The sequence below is a fragment of the Meleagris gallopavo genome, chromosome 5, assembly GCF_905368555.1.
Source record: "Meleagris gallopavo chromosome 5, MGAL_WU_HG_1.1, whole genome shotgun sequence".
In the NCBI taxonomy this organism is placed as follows: Eukaryota; Metazoa; Chordata; class Aves; order Galliformes; family Phasianidae; genus Meleagris; species Meleagris gallopavo.
Window position 1 is genome coordinate 38836658 of NC_139408.1, and position 16466 is coordinate 38853123.

At 43.7% G+C, this 16466-nt stretch overlaps 2 protein-coding genes across 11 annotated transcripts in view; one reads left to right on the plus strand and one right to left on the minus strand.

The window, feature by feature from the left end:
• POMT2 (protein O-mannosyltransferase 2) overlaps nucleotides 1-7867 on the minus strand; it is a 29500-nt gene extending 21633 nt beyond the window's left edge. For 6 of the 8 annotated variants that reach the window (XR_014883675.1, XR_014883674.1, XR_014883673.1 and 3 more), the window contains exons 1-7: nucleotides 7674-7867; nucleotides 7376-7460; nucleotides 6540-6644; nucleotides 5354-5462; nucleotides 4403-4511; nucleotides 2569-2728; nucleotides 52-158 (exon numbers count right to left, since the gene is read on the minus strand). Coding sequence is in view for 5 of the 8 variants with exons in the window: in XM_031553777.2 (XP_031409637.2) it covers nucleotides 52-158; nucleotides 2569-2728; nucleotides 4403-4511; nucleotides 5354-5462; nucleotides 6540-6644; nucleotides 7376-7460; nucleotides 7674-7867 (869 nt within the window). In the remaining 3 variants the exon portion in view is untranslated. Of the gene's footprint in view, nucleotides 1-51; nucleotides 159-2568; nucleotides 2729-4402; nucleotides 4512-5353; nucleotides 5463-5496; nucleotides 5550-6539; nucleotides 6645-7375; nucleotides 7461-7621 lie in introns of all 8 variants that reach the window. The other 2 variants (XM_085225391.1, XM_085225390.1) reach the window with 2 other exon arrangements.
• On the plus strand, nucleotides 7857-16386 carry GSTZ1 (glutathione S-transferase zeta 1). 3 transcript variants are annotated; one of them, XM_085225402.1, is made up of 10 exons: nucleotides 7857-7998; nucleotides 9646-9697; nucleotides 10605-10672; nucleotides 11339-11419; nucleotides 11894-12019; nucleotides 12272-12430; nucleotides 12528-12603; nucleotides 13388-13440; nucleotides 15280-15329; nucleotides 15939-16386. In XM_085225402.1, the coding sequence occupies exons 1-10, from the start codon at nucleotides 7978-7980 to the stop codon at nucleotides 16063-16065; spliced, it is 813 nt and encodes a 270-aa protein (XP_085081528.1). In that variant the 5' UTR covers nucleotides 7857-7977; the 3' UTR covers nucleotides 16066-16386. The 3 variants fall into 3 exon arrangements, with proteins under 3 accessions (XP_085081528.1, XP_085081527.1, XP_003206691.1); XM_085225401.1 differs by lacking the exon at nucleotides 12272-12430; XM_003206643.5 differs by lacking the exons at nucleotides 7857-7998; nucleotides 12272-12430 and adding an exon at nucleotides 9044-9148.
• The last annotated feature ends 80 nt before the right edge of the window (nucleotides 16387-16466 follow it).

Genomic DNA, 16466 nt, shown 5'->3' on the forward strand with positions numbered 1-16466 from the left:
TTCTGTAGGAAAAAAAACAAAAAACAAAAAACAAAAACAAAACTGAAATACCTTTTATTTAATACTGCAAAATGAACAGCAAACATCGCCACATAGAGGGTGAGTGGAAGCAAGATGAGGCAGAGCACTCGAGCTAGGAAATGTTTCCCAAACATGACCTGGAACAAAAGCAACCTAGATCAAACAGTGAAAGGGAAAGATGAGTGCACAAGCTACTAGATACTGTCTCCCTGTATAGATTGAATGTAACAAGGGCTAGGTATGTTTCCTCAACCAGCTCACTTAGCAAGGATACTCTCACACACCAACTTCTTGCTCCTCATCCAGAAGTTACAAAGAGTCAGCAACATATCCTCAATGTTTCAGCTGCCTTGACACAAAAGTTGAGCACTCCACCTAAATCACTGAGAGTGGCAGTTTGTACACAGCTGTGCTAGATTGTGACTGCGTGATCACATCCTGCTAACCCTGCTGGCCATAGAACAAATCATCTAAACACGTGATTGGCAATAAACAGCTGTGGGACAAGAAAATACCATCAATGTTCATTCACAAATAACTACAAAACTGATTGAGGCAAATGTTCTTACCTTTTTTTCTCCTTTTTTTTTTTTCTTCCTAACATGGAGTCTATCATACACTCATTAAGCAAACCATTTTCCTTAATATCCCTTACTAACAGATACAAAGAATTCAGAAATAATGGGAAAAGTAACAGATATAAGGGAAAGGTTTTTTTTACAATAAGGGTGGTGAGGCACTGGAACAGGTTGCCCAGAGAGGGGGTGGATGTCTCATTCCTGGAGACAGTCAAGGTGAGGCTGGATGGGGCTCTTAGCAACTTGATATAGCTGTAGGTATCCCTGATCAATGCAGGGAGTTGGACCAGATGGCCTCTAAGGGACCCTTCCAACTCAAACGATTCTATGATAAAGAGCTGAACGTTTTACAGAAATAAGAACCTACTGAAGCCAACAGGAGAAGCAGCAGCTCAGCACAGGTACTTAAGCAGAACACTTAACAACTACTGGACACCTGGACAAATGCTGATTGATGGTGCGTAACCAAATTTATGCATCAGTGGGACATGAGCTAATCTCCAGTCCCCTAAGCAAAATGACTGAAAGAGAAATCTCTTTCACAAAGATCAAAGCCTACAACCACAGACTTCAATGCCACATCAAAAGAGAAAACACTCTTGAAGGAAAACATCAAGCAAGCTAGGATGGAGAACCAAGATAAGCTGAAAATTCTAGGAATCAGACTAGTCCCTGAAACACTGCATGTAAATAAGTAGTTTCCTAACAAATGCAGAGATAAGTTATTCAAACTTCATGGGTTTAATCCTTTTTTTTTTTTTTTTCTTCCCTCCTCAAGCACCACAGTTGCCAAATATTTAGGTATTCAGAAAGAAGCATCTACCTTCTGGAGTAAATTTCTTTACATATTCTAACACTCAGGGGCTTGCTGCTTTTGCTGCCAGCAGCACAAATGAAATCACTGTGCAGCCGTCTGCTGGCAGAAAGCTTAGACATGATGGATTTGTTCCATTTCAAATGCAATTAACTGACTTTGCTCAAGAAGTGCTTCTCTGGAGCTGGAACACTGCATCTTTGCAGCTCATATTGATTCACATTAATCAGAGAAAACAAATCACACAGCAGGAATAGAAAAAGCCCCCCAAGTCCCCCACTGTTTATGAGACAGGACAAAAACAGTAAGTGAAAGAAATAGAATTTCCAAGCTTCATGAGAGGCTGAGACAAGGAGAGAACTGAACAACTCTCAAAAGATGTGCTCAAAGAATTATTTTTTATCCTGCTGCTTGCAAAACAGTAAATGGTCTATCAAGATGTTTCTCCCAGTAGCAGATTTCACAGTTGCCATTATACAATATATTAGAATAGGGCACCCAAATACACTAGTGAATTTCTTAGAGCTTATAAGAACTAAAGGTGAGTGAAATCAGGCAGTCTCTGGCTCTCACCATCCTCAGGATAAACTGCAGAGCCTGCCATTACAGAGTTTGCCTATGACTCTTGCTGGACTACAGCACACTGCTGCTGTGCAGCCTGTGACACTGTACACAGGAAGTACAGCCTGAGCTTGCTCTGCTCATCATATTCTTACTCTGCTTATCATATTCTATGCTTATGCAAACTCAGAACTGCAAGACACACCTGTCTGCCAGGTAGCATGGATTCCTCAGGTCAATAACAGAGCTGAATATCATCATGCTTTGGGCCATTTGGCATTGTACAGCCATTTCCAATGAGCATTTTCAACCTAGACCAAAATAAAATTCATCCAACTGGAAAAAGCAACAACCTTTTTTTTGCACTTTTATAAGATTATATACAAGTTTTTAAAAACAAATGGCAACAGTTTTTTCCATCACAATGCTCATTGCTAATCATCATAATGTACCTCAGATGCCTGTTTGCTGTAGATAAGAATATCACTGTTTGGCTATATCCATTTAGTTATCAAAAACTAAAACTACATAGATAAAAGAAAAGAAAGCAAAATAAGGAAATCCTTAACATAAAAAAGTTTTTTTTACACTCACCAGTGACAAGCTGAGGTTCCCCAGCAAGTCCCAAAGGTCATAGATTGTATTTAGACCAACCAGCAGGACCACAAAAAGGCCAACAAACTTCACCCCCATTGCTCCAGCAAGGTTCACCCCTGTCAGACTCAGCCACAGCCACCAGGAGGCAGAGAATGGCCTGCAGGACAGAGAGATGAAAGCAGAAAATAAATTATGGCTACATGAACGGGCAGCTGCGATCAGAAAAACAAACAGCAAATCACTACCCCACAAAATTGCATTCCATCTTTTTCTCAGGTGCCCATGCATTACAGGGGGAAAAAAAAAAAGAAAAAAAAAAAAAAAGGAAAGTGTTTCTTTCACTCTCTAGATGATTCTCATGATGCAAGGATGCCCTTGATGCAAGGTTCAGCATCAGTGTAGGCAGCCCTGTGTTTCCCCTTTAAAAAAGGGAGCACAGACATCATGTATAAGCTGAAATATCATCTGAAAGAAAATTTCACATGTGAAAGGTCTGAAATCAGAATTCAGACTTCATTAATGAGTTTCCATAAAAATGCAAGCTTACATCGCTCAGAAAGCTAAGGACAGGGAGGATGGCATCAGAAAAAGAGCAGCCGCTTTCAAAAAAGCAGAAAGACCACAAACAACATTTATCCGAAGAATAAACAAAAGCTGTAGCAAAAAGCAATGAAATTACAAACTAAACTAAAATTGAAGCAAAAAGTTGAATGAGGATGACAGGAAATTTAAAAGCCTTTTCCTCCTGACTCCTGATACCTGTGTTTGGGTTAGAAACCCTTCTGCTCTGCTACGCAACACAAGAGATAGAGCTGGCTTTTAATATACATAAAATCGACTAGGTAAAGCTAATCCTGTTTTCAAAGACACGAGAAAAAAGTTCAGGTCATGGTACACAGCTGCATCATGAGCTGATCAAACACTGCCCTGTATCTTGGTGCTTGCACTCCCCAGGGCAAGTGCTGTCAGTTGGAATGGCTTCACATGGCCCTATATGACTTTGTGAGCTGTGTTTCAGCTATGCTTGCTGCAATCGTGCTAAGACTTAAAGGATCCATTCTTGAACACCACATGAAACAAAAAATACTCATTTGGTATTCTAGGATTTTATGCCTTCAAATTCTGCATGCATTGTATGGAAACTGCTCTGTACACAGCTCAGCCACAAAGAAGCCCTCTGACATATGCAAACAGCTATAAATCACCACTCCCCTTGGATAAGTTTACAGCAAATATCCTAACCATCATCCTAACTGTATTTCTCAAGTTTTTAACCTCTTTAAATCTAACAAATTACAATCTTTACCTCGTCCAGCAGGATTTATAAGTACTTGTAGGATTACAGTCATGGTTAAGCTCTGTTACTCTGGCCTGGAGACAAAGTGACTGAGCCAAGACAGCATATTAATATTTTTGCCATTAAGGAGTAAAGCCTTGGCAAACTACAAACATCTTTCATTCCTCTGTCTCCAACCGACGACGTCCCATGCCACATTCTTTCCAGTCAAGGAGTTTTAAAAAAATTTTGAACTTCATTTTAGATTTACCATTTCATAAGCAGTATTTCTGTTGAAATTCTTCTTCCTGAGAAATAATGTATTTAAGTCTCTCTCTCAGTTTACTTCTGTCCTAATCCTTTCTCCCTTGTTTCACAAACCCCTATACTAAAGGTTTATCTCATCTACCATGCACCATTTTCATCTCCAAGTTTCCTGGAACAATCTAGTCTTAGCCATTCACACAGACTACCAAGTTTGAGATGTGTTCAAGTACTTAATCCATGCAAAAGTTGGATGCCTACGGTTTAAAAAACCAAAAATCTTTATCTTACCTATCTGCACAGGAGTTACACTTCACCATACTCAGAACAGCTCCCATAAGGAAGAACATCAGAATGGGGTCAAGCAGAATATACTGAGACAAAGTAATACAGCCTGTATCTGCAGACACACAACAATAGCAGAAATGTTTGTGGTTACAGAGTGAAGCTAACATGGCAGGAAGACAGCTTATTTGGTGTAGTTGAGTCAAAAAGAAGAAGGGAAATTTTAGAACCTGAAGCAGGCTGAAACAACTCAATGTCTAATTGGGTAAGAAATAAACTTTCACTCACAGAAACCAGGCAGCAGAGCAGTACCTGTGAAACAGCACCCACAGTGTGCCAAACATATTCAGATGGAGAGTGCTGCAGACAGCAATGATTAATCTACTAAAGCACCAGGATGGTGCCTGAGGATGATGCAGAAGGAGAAGTCATCTTTCAGATATCATCTTTAAAAAATGAATACGACTTGGGAATTTTAAGTCCCTGTGCCTCAATATCCACATCTCCCAGTAATGCTCTGATTTGAGCAGCTTCATCTGAAACGCTCATTGCTCCACTGTTGGCTCAGTTCCACAAAGAACATTACTTATTTCTTACTGTGAACTCTTCCATAGTAGTGCAGCTGGTTATTAAATATCTCTGCAGTTCATATGGGAGACATCAATATTTCACCAGTGGGTAAAATTATTCCTGACTGTGTGTGTTGTAAAAATTCTTAAAAGTGATGTGAAATGTAGTCCAACGCCGGGGTCATGCACATAACAGAGATATCGATAAACATTTGACTGTAAAATCCTCAAGAAGATTGCCAATTAAAAAGCTGCATATAAAATAGAATGACTTGGATTTTGGGAGCCTCTCTCAGTAGGCATAAAACCTGCCAGGTAAAACATGGTAAGCCAGAAATGACATTCTCTGAATTCATCTATTCCACTTTGCTGTAGCAGGAACACCTACCAAAAATAAGGATGAAAGCTGTGAGTAAGGCTGCTGGCAGAGACTTGGACAGCTCTAGCACTGTGAGGTAGGCAAAGGGTACCAGGCAGGAGCCAAGGAATGCACAGAACTGTAGGAAAAGAAAATAATGGGAGGAGTTATACCTTTCTCCAATGTGAAAACACATACATCTCTTTCCTTCCTTCATGCTGTATACCTATCAACAACAGAAGGTGCTGAAGTTACTGAATCGACTCACTGATATCACCAGACAAAAGCCAAATGAGCAAAGATACTGCTCAGAGAACAACAGTTGCTTACACTGTTCTGTCTCTAGAGGTGTCAGGAACAACAGTTAGTCATTCTCCTTCTAGACAACATCATATATTCATAAAAACAAATGTCAAGTAAACACATTACATGTCCACCATACTCAACTTATTTCAACAAGATATTAGAATATAAAATCTAAGAACAACATATATCTCTATTTACATCTTTAGCAGACTAACATCACGTTCTCTAGACAAATGAGAGTGAGGGTAGCTGAAGGACAAAGAACACAGAACTCGGCTCAGGGAAATGTAGAACCATGAGTAGCTAAAGACTGGGTAAGTAAACCAAAGAAATACACCTTCCTGTTTTCATCCTTCTTTCTAGGCACCAGCAACTGGCAGCTCTTTTGACTGGAGTTATCTGCTGCCATGCTTGTGGCTCTAAGTCTCCCTTGGTAACAGCATAGCCAGGGTTTCAAGCAGAATACCAGTCTGAATAGTAATCTCCCCATTTTGGCTCATTCAGCTTAGTTTCACTGGAGGCAGAATGATCCTAGTTTTCTTGAGATCCCTGGCTCCCAGCCATCAGGAACTTCAGCAAAGCACAGCAGGGTGAGCAGAAGCCCAAGCTCAGCACCGTTCCCTTTGTAGGACAGGTAATACACCTGTCCCACTCAAGACTATAGTCCCTTTAAATTCACAGTAAGAGACAACCTCTAGAATCACCTCACTTTTCACATAGCCTCTCACAGACAGACATCAGGATTTACTCCCAGTACAACTACCAGCACTCTTTTAGGGAGCTTAGAGACAAGACACAAGGCCAAACAGATCTCTGATCTAATCTAATAGAGCTGCTCTTAAGACATAATACTCTGTACTGAAAAGCACAGGAGAGTTAAAAAGCTTGATACTAGCCTTTCATGCCTTACCCCTCTCATTCCCATGTAGTTGTGCTGTTCATATCTGTCCCCTGGCTTTTGAAAAGGAAACGTTCCATCATATCCACTCAGGTAGCCAGCAAGTCCAATCAGCATCTGAAAAAAGTGAAAGAACTGATCAGGAAAACCCAAAGAGGGAACCCAAAACAGCAGCAGCTAAGATTTTCATACAAGCCAAGTCCAATTCACAGCATAGTAACTTAATTCAGACACATCATCCAAAGAATGGTTTCAGAATTCACATGCATCCATATTGTCCTTGTCCAAAAGCAACACCAGAAGGGATCAAAACTTCGACTCTGATTGCAATGACAACTGCAGGCTTGTAGCCCTCTGTGTGGGGTTTAGCAGATTGAATTCTGTCTCCAAAGGTGCTCCCATAGGAGGCTGAGCCTGAAAGGAAGACAACCTGAGGTAGAAGAGAGCCTTATCAACCCTGCGCAAACCTTCTGTTACTGCTAGGACAAGTTCCCTACAGCAAGCCATGGCTTCGTGGCAGGCATCTGAACTGCAGAGAAGCCATCAAAAACCATTTGCTTCCTTTTAATCCATAAGCTTCAATTAAACATCCCCTCTGGACCACATAGTTCATTTCTCAACTTCCACATGCTCAAACCTTCCCAATACCAGCAGCAACACTGATTTGTTTCCTCATACTAAGCATTTCCACAAAGAGGAGAAGACTCAAGCTAGGGCTCGGGATGCAGAACGCAAACACCATGAAGCCAACAACAGCTGGGAGAGGTGTTGGCGTTCATCACAGCCATCAACCAGAAAAAAGGGGACAAATCTGGGGCTTCTGAAACACATGGAGCAGTGCCATTTACCTTCCCCAAAGGAGGATGGACATCAAAGAAGAAGGTCCGGTTAATGTAGTAACTTCCCATCTTCCCAAAGTGGGTTTCATCCCAACTGGAAAAAATAAACACAGAACAACCTACTGCAATGTCAACAACTGTAAAAAAATCCAGGACTGTTTTTTCCTTCCATTTTTCATCATCTAAAGGGTTACTGCCACACATTCTATAAAGGACAACGCATTACATTCACTGGGACGACAGCGCGGCGCGTACTTTAGCCTTATCAGGCAGTGTCTTTGCTAAAATTCTGATCCCCGGCCCGTACCAGACGTGCGGCGGCTCGGGTAGGCGGTAGAAGCGGGAGACGAAGCTGAGGAGGGTGACGAAGCCCAGCCCGGCCCGCCAGCCCGCCCGAGGACGAGGAGCGAGCGCGGAGACGGGCGGTGCTCCCTGCGGCCGGCGGGTTCCCCGCTGCCGGAGCGGGCCCGACCCGGCCCTGCCGCCCCCCGCCGCCGGCATGGACGGGACTCCGCCGCGCGGCAGCAGGCCGGGTGCGGGGCGAGCCGGGAGGCGAGCGCGGGGCACGCCGGGAGCCGTAGTCCTGCCGGAGCGCCGGATCTGCTGCCGGAATGAGCTCCGCCGTGGCCAAGGTACCGGCGGCTTCGGGAGGGGGGCGGGCGGCGGCGGCGGGCAGAGCCGGCGGGCAGAGCCGCTAGAAGCCCGCGATTTCCCCGTCCCTCTGTTCAGATGGCCTGGGCCGCGCCCCGGCCGCCACCGGCTGGTTGTTGCCTTTCTATCCGTCTCGTTGCCTTCTGGAGCCCGCAGGATTGCAGAAGGGCGGAAACGGTGGTTAATAAAGGCAGATCTACGGCTCTGCGGTGGCAGAGCTCTTGAAATTATAGAGGGAAGCAATTTGCTTAACGCGATTTAGTTACAAATAAGTGCAGGCTGCAAAGGGACAAGGAGCTGTAGAGAAGGTCAAGAGAAACGTCTCTGCCAGCTGAGGGACCAGAATCTGCAACAGTTGTGGTGAAAGAAATGAGATTGCAAGCCAAAACGTTATCATCCAGGTCCCCAGGAAGAACGAGTCAAATAGCATCTCACAGACACCGTATGCTTCCTTAAATATATATATATATATATTTACATATATATATTGTATGTATATATTTTATATATATTTAGATAGATAGATAGATAGATAGATTTAGAAGTCATAGTTCCTGTTTCTTTCCCTGCAGCCCAGTCTGAGATTGGGCTGGTACTGATGGGAAGAGGGCAGCAGGAGCCCCGGGGACCCTCCTCCAGGAGCTGGCAGCCGCTGCCCGGTGAAACAGAAGTACTGCGCACAGCTTCAGTCCCATCGATTTGTGTCCCTGAGCTGTGTTTCTGCACTGGCAACTGCAGAGCGCCTGACAGTCTCTCCAGCTGTCTTATTTATCCAGGACAAAAAGCTAGAGAACGCAGTACGGCTCCTAAAGTTTTACACAGAATGACTTAGGTTGGAAGGGACCTTAAAGATAAGTGAACTCCAAGCTCAAAGCTGATTAATATGTTCTGATAGCAAGGCTGGGGCTGCAGCACAGCACGTGGGGATGCATGTGCAGCTGGCTGCAGTTCCCAGGACTGAATCCAACTGGCTGGTTACCTGTGTCCTGAACATAGACTTTGGGGGCGTGGTGCTTTACTCATTGGCTCCTAAATCCTTGTCCCGTCCCAGCTGAGTTAAAGGGGAAAGAGAAGCGCAGTTCTTTTTTTTCCCGGGCTGAACCGCACACACTGACCATGGCTTCAGAAAAGGTGAGAGCTTGCTTGGGGTGAAAGCATGCAGGAAAATTGCATTGGTGCTGGACACGAGATGAAGATGAGGTGTCTGCTCTCTTGGTGTTCGTCTTGAACAGCAGTAGCTCATTTCAGTTGGAAAGATGCTGGTTGTGCCTTCCTCGGCTTGGAAAATCACGGAGGAATTAGCTTCAAAAATATATGACAGGAGAGAAGTTAGCAGCGTCTGATAGAGACAAAGAGGGAAACCTTGTAGGGGACAATTTTAAGATCGCTTGTACGTTGCTGAAAAGAAATGCAACTGAACATTCAAAGGATCAGAATGAAAAAGAGGAGCACTACTTGCACAGCCAGAACAGGAACAGACACTTCCAGAGAGAAGCTGTCTCCCCTGGCAAACTTTGCTCTGCCGTATCTTATGCCTCCTGAAATGCCTTCTGATCATGCACTGCCCTCCTTTAAAATACTCTGGTATTCCTGCCACATAACCACTTCATCTGTCTTTCTCTTCTCAGCCAATACTTTACAGCTATTTCCGAAGCTCCTGTTCATGGAGAGTGAGAATCGGTAAGAACTAATTTTATGGTCTTGGTGTTGCTATGGTATCCCCAGCCTTTCACTGACAAGATTAGTCACTGAATAGAGATCAGCAAACATGAACCTGGGACAGTGACACAGCGTTTACTTCACCCTGCTCTGGAGTGGGAGGGAACACCACAGGCTACCTGGAGCAGCAGGATGAGAGAGGAGCAGGCAGGAGATCTTCTCAGTTAGCAGGGAATCTGAGGGTATCTTCTATAATCATCCAACATTCAAGCAGGAAGGTGCACATCGCTGGTGTAAGCTTCTCCCCAGTTTTCCATACTGGAGGGCAGAAGCAGCAGCTCATTGCTCAACTGTTGACAAATCTTGCTCAACAGGCTTTGGAAGAGTTTTCTGTTCTCTTAGTATTTTTTGCAGATTTGTGTATGCAGTTTGTTACAGGAAACTGCTTTTGTAAAGCTATCATAATGCAAATGACTGTTTGTTCCATAATATTTCAAGGGACGCTAGACTCTTTTTTTATACCAATATGGATCAAATCGCCCTAAGAGCCAAACGGGGCTGGGAATGGGCCCTACTTAAACTGAGACAGTCTTGAACACAGTTTGGAAGGTGAGCGCAGGATCACCTGCCCTACCTAAGCCTCTGTCAGCAAGTGCTGTGCTCCAAAGAGCAGCAAAGCTTGTTTTGAATAATACAGTGTTTTGCCAAGACTGCTCTTAGGTCTTTCATTTACACTTGGTCCTTCATAGAGTGCTGTCTTCTCACTGGACTCAGGCTGCCTTTCTTGAAGTATAGGGTCTTTTTTAGTTTTAAAACCTTTTTTTTTTTTTTCCTCCCCAAATGGAGATAGTAACATTTCCATGAGACCACTACCAATGAAACTGGTCTCAGTGTGCCTGTCTGAAGCTGTGTACTCTCTTCTCCCTAGCACTGGCTCTTAAAGGGATTGCCTATGACCAGGTACCAGTGAACCTTGTGAAGGATGGGGGGCAGCAGGTAAGGATACAGCTACCATTGGTCCCTTCGAGGGTACTGAACTTGGGGATCACCAGGGGAATTGGGATGAGCACTAAGGAAAGTTACTAAATTACTCACAGCTTCTCTGTAGTAGTTGCTTTCAGTCAGTATTCCCTGGGATGCAGAGTAAAAGGAGATGATTGCAGGAGACTAAAGATTTTCACCTCTGCCTCAAAGATCTGTGATTGAATTTCATAAGTCTGAAGATCTTTTGCTCCTGCTTAGCAGGATATAACCAAACATATCTAGCATCAGGAAGGGAGAGCAGAACAGAGAGGGCCATCCAAAAGATGCCAAATGATATAGCAAAAGGCTTCAAATGGCCTGCCAAAGGCTGTGTTGCCAGAAGAGATCTCCAATTAGAAAGGTGATAGAGATACTGCTGTACTGCCACCCATCCTGGGCTTGGCATTGATGGATTATAAAGAGGTAAGGCAATCTCACCTTGGGTGAAGTAATCTCCGAGCCTCAGCAGGAACTTGCTGTAGTAGGCTAATAGTACAGCACAACTTACTGCAAATGTTAGCACTGAGGCAGAGGGAAAAGCCAGGTTTAAAAAAAAAAAAAAAAAAAAGCCCTGTGGGAGCCTGAGGAAGAAAACAAGAAAAAGTACTGGTTGCAATAATCTTGGGTTCATTTCCACAGTTTTCTGCTGAATTCAAGGCAGTGAATCCAATGCAGCAAGTCCCAGCCTTGAAAATTGATGGTATCACCATTACTCAGTCGGTGAGTTAACAGCCACATACCTGCTAAACACTGAATCAAGCTGCTGACCAGAAGGCAGGGGAGAAGCTTTCCCTTTGTGTTCCCTCAGACCTCTCATCTGTGTATTACAGAACAAATAACATTTGTGATAAAGAATCCCACTTGAGGGGAGAAAAAATAGCATGTAACCCCTATAGGGAAACTCCTGTCAACTCAGCTTTGGTTCAAAATTCCACCTTTTACTGAGCAGTCAGTAGTCTGGCTTAGAGTGCTGTGCCAGTTTGTCTCAAACTACAGCAGGTCTAAATCAGAAAGTCTTAACCAAGTATCTAAGGGGATATGCTGTTCCTCGGACTAGGAACAAATTCTATTTGAAAACTATTGTATTTTGTTGGACCAACTTGAAATTTCCCTTTCCTAAGTGTTCTGGATGCATACTTTTCTACTTTTCCCCCTCTCTCCAATAACCTTCCCTTATCTCTTTGTTCATTACAGCTGGCTATAATTCAGTACCTAGAAGACACTTGTCCTAACCCCAGACTCTTGCCCCAAGATCCAAAGAAAAGAGCCCAAGTCAGAATGATCTCGGATCACATTGCTTCTGGCATTCAGCCGCTCCAGGTATTGCCTGGTCATATCCATCTAAATGAGAAAAACAGGATGGATTTCCAGGAGTTTGTAACTTTTTAAAGCTCAGTCTCTTTATGCTGTTGTTGGCCAATAGAGTGGCAGATTTTAAGACTCTGTTAGCAGATGAAATCTATGCTTAGCCTCTGCTTGATCTGTTGCCAATGGCAAGAGAATTTCATACAAAGAAAATCCCGTAGCACCCCATGGTTCTTTCCAGAAACAACTGAACCCATATGGTTTCAGAGCAGAGTATACAATGTTTCAGGAAGAGGGAGTGAGGCCAAGAACTTGGACAGAAGAATACCCTGGCAGCCTCTGTTACAGAAGAACAGGTCTAGGAGAAAGCAGAGCACATGGTTCAGCAAGAGGGAGGTCAGGGCTGACTCAGCAGGCCAAGTTCAGGCAGGATACTCAAGCTTGGCACTTCTTAATCTGCCCTCACTAGGCACGGTCCAGCCAACAGCTGTCCTTTTAATCTGGAGATTGCTTGCCTTCACAGAATTTGAGCATCCTGAACAAAATTGGGGAGAAAAAAATGGAATGGGCTCAGCAGTGCATCACATCTGGATTCCAAGGTATATCCTGCATCCAAAATGCTCAGCACTTTCACTACCCTTCAAAACTGTGAGGCAGCATGCTGCACCACTGGAGCTCTACTTTCTCCTCAACCAGGCTGGGAGACACAGTGGTCTTCTTGCTCAGAGTCCCTTGTCCAGTACTACTAGCTCTCTAAGGTGTTGGAAGAAAAATGCTGTCCACAGTATACTTCCACTGCTGTGCATGGAAGAGGAAAATCCCAGGGCCATCCTCTATGCTGCCACAGTTGATTCACCCTGAAGTATGAGGGCTGACACCACTTCTGCTTTCCACTCAGCTGCTCCTAAAGTAGAGCCTTTTGCTTTTAAATTCTATCAACCTATTTTAGTATTCTTTTGTCCAAAGAAATCTCTGGCAAACTCCCACAGAATTTGGCATGTAGCAGAGTATTTCTTTACTTTTTGTTTCCTCCAAACTTTCCTCCATATGCTAGAATGGCTGGTGCATCTTCACTTCTGAATAGTGAACTTTTTTACTTTTTCTCTTCCTACTCTCACATATCTCCACATTGTGCTCCTAGGACCTTATCTGCATTGCCTGAAACAGCTGGATCCTAGAAGGCTGAGGGAAAACTAAAGACTCGTGTAACTATGTTATTGTAGGATTTCTGTTCTTTCTAGATTCTGTCCTGTACTGCACCTTTTTCATCCTCTTCTCAGAGTTAAAATGTGCTTGTTCATAATTCGCAGTTAAAAAGGTCTCTGAGGTTCCTTTCAAATGAGTTTCCAATGCCTTACTCCAGTATACCACCTCTCTTGGCAGCACTAGAACAGATTCTGCAGCACACTGCTGGACGCTACTGTGTGGGAGATGAGGTAAGTACTAGAGAGTTATGTGTTGTGTAATGTGTCCCAGCACGTTCCATTAACTGGGAAAGGGAATTAGTTGTAGAGACACAGCACAACCATATCCTGTGCCTTGTACTACGTGCAGTGTCTATACTATAAGAAAAATAGCTGTATGAACCCTACTTAAGCCATTACTGACTTACAAATAGCTATTCAGATGTTTATTTGTCCCTGCTTATGAACTGCTGATAGCCAGATCCTGCACTTCTGTCTAAAGTCTGTGAACTGGCTGCCACTAAACAATGTGGGAACAGGCTAAGTACTTTTGTTGTCCACACATGTAGAGATAGGATGAGGAAAGTCAAGGCATAGATGGAGCTGAACTTGGCGAGGGATGTGAAAAATAACAAGAATGGGTTCTATAGGCAGGAGGAGACAGACCAAGGAAAGTGTTCCCCCTCTAATAAATGAGAGCAGAGAACTGGCTTCCTGAGACGTGGAAAAAGCTGAGGTACTCAATAAGTGCTTTGCCTCAGTCTTCACTGGTTGTCAGGCTCCCCACGTTTGCTAGGACCCTGAATCTCTAGGTGTGGGTGAGGGGGGTGGATTCCATCCCACTGTAACAGTGGAACAAGTCTGAGACTTCCTCATGAAATTGAATGTATATAAGTCCATGGGGCCAGATGATATGCATCCCAGGGTGCTGAGATGGCTGATGTGGTTGCTGAGCCGCTCTCCTGGAACACTGGGGATATTAGGGCCTTCCAGTACTTCAATGGAGCGTATAAACAGGAGGGGGAACGGCTGTTTACGAGGGTGGATAGTGATAGGACAAGGGGGAACAGTCTTAAACTGAGACAGGGGAGATTTAGACTAGGTATTAGGAGGAAGTTTTTCACTCAGAGAAAGCCTGGCCTAGTGGTTGGTGACCCTGCCCACTGTGGGGATGGGTGAAAGTAGATGATCTTTGAGGTCCTTTCTCAATCCAGGCCATTCTATGATGATTCTTTTCACTCTTAGTAGATTTAGAGTATCCCATCTGAGGGGCAAAGCATGGCTCAAGAAATGCAAGTTCTGTTCTTAGCTCTGTCTTGTGTAAACTTTAACCAAGTTGTATCATTTTGCTGCTCTGTTTCTCCAATTTTAATATGGGCGGACTGCACAAAGAGATTGCATTCAGGTTGTTCTGACCCTTTCCAAGCTAGAGGCAACTCAGCCCTCTTCCATTTAGTAGTCCTGTTTGGCAAACAATGAGATCCTTCCTATAAAAGGTGGGAAAATATTAGTAATGAGGTCTCACGCTGGAAAGTAATGTGTGCCCTGAAAGGTGCCTACAGTTTCGTGACCTGGGTAATAGGGTGGAAACAGTTGCCTTTTGTGCAGTTAAGCAGCTAACTGTATTATATATAAGGAGTGTTCTTTTCAGATTGTAAGTCCCTGAGCCTGCATACAAAGGTCCTATCATTCAGCAGTTCCTGATCTTGGTGGAGCTCTGATGCTTCAGCAATGCAAACAAGCAAAATTTATACATCCTTTCCCAGCCATGCAACACCTATACCCATCCCCCCAACTTCTCCCTCTGCAACTTGCCAGCACTTGTTTACTTACTGGCAGTTGCTTTAGAAGCACTGTGTGTTTGAGGTCACCATGATAATTACAAAGCTCCCTCAGGGCTGATCACTTTTGTGCTATTGACTTCTGTAAGGATCCTTTCCTATCACTGTTGTGGCATTATTAGTGCTCACTTAAATAATGGGATTGTTGTGACAACTCCTTTGTTCATCCTAAACCTATCTATGAAATGATATCAGATACCACCAGCTGAAAAAGTAATACTCTGGTCTCTTTTCTGTGCTCCATTTGTAGGTATCCATGGCTGATCTGTGCTTGGTGCCTCAAGTTGGCAATGCTGAAAGGTAATTAAGGCTAAGCTTGAGGTGTTCTTCAAGAGCATCTACTCCTTATGCCAGACTGGCAGAACTTAACTTCTGTTTCTCCTTGTGTTAGGAAAGATCCATATCTTGCCCTATCCAATTATACATGCTTCTCTGCATGAGTTTGTCATAAGTTCTTTGTCTCTTGGAGGCTTTTGGAAATGAGGAGCTAGTCTTTCTTCCCAGAGGCCCCAGAGAAAGCTTGATCTGTATCCTTATAGAAAAGCTAAGATTGCCTGCACTCTACAACCTCTCTTCTTCTTTGCCCCATATCTACTTTGCACAAGGCAGAGAAAAGAGTAATCTGACTGTATTTGTTGAAAGTCCTAAACCTGCACAAGTAGTGACTGCAAGATTCCCAAGAAACCTGTACTGCCTTCTTACCATAAGCTAAACACTACGTAAACACCTAGTGAAAATGGAAGAAAACTAGCTAGCTTTTCCATTAGCGTTTATTTTTAAACCTGCAGGAATGAACTTCTCTTAATACAGATGTGAGATGTGCTGACACGTGGCAGGCACAGAACACTGCTCTGTCTTTCTGCTCACTGGCTGTCTGACTGTACCTCACAAACCCTTTTCTTTTTGCAGATACGGTGTGAACCTGGGTCCATATCCTACAATAACTAGAATAAACAAAGCTCTCCTGGAGTTAGAGGCATTCAAAGTAAGCCACCCATCCCGGCAGCCAGACACTCCTGCAGAGCTGAGATCTTGAGGTCCTTCTACCCATTAAATCAAGTTGCTGGAGTGGCAAGGACTTGAGTGCCAGCACGGAGCCCTGTACTAACATCTCACTATGTGGGACAGCTGATTTGATTTCTTCCCTATGTCCAGCAGCAATCTTGCAGAATTAATAAAAATCTGTTCAGAGCAAAGCTATAATCAGAAATTCATAACCAGCTCACTCCCATATGCTGAAAATTATGGCATTCTCTTCATTCTCCCTTTCACAGACAATGCTCTGTGCATTTTCCTAGTTCTCAGCTGCAAACTAATTGCTAAAGGAATAAATCTCACATTACGTGCCCTCCTTCTATGTTTGAATCATGTTGGTTCTTTGACTTTGAGGAACTTTCAAGCTGCAGCAGCAAATCCCATTCTGCTCATCTGAAAAGA

Coding starts and splice junctions, on each gene's coding strand:
- GSTZ1 (XM_085225402.1), top strand. CDS start 7,978: ATGAGCTCCGCCGTGGCCAAG. Junction 7,999..9,645: donor TGAGCTCCGCCGTGGCCAAG/GTACCGGCGGCT, acceptor TTCTCTTCTCAG/CCAATACTTTACAGCTATTT. Junction 11,420..11,893: donor GTATCACCATTACTCAGTCG/GTGAGTTAACAG, acceptor TGTTCATTACAG/CTGGCTATAATTCAGTACCT.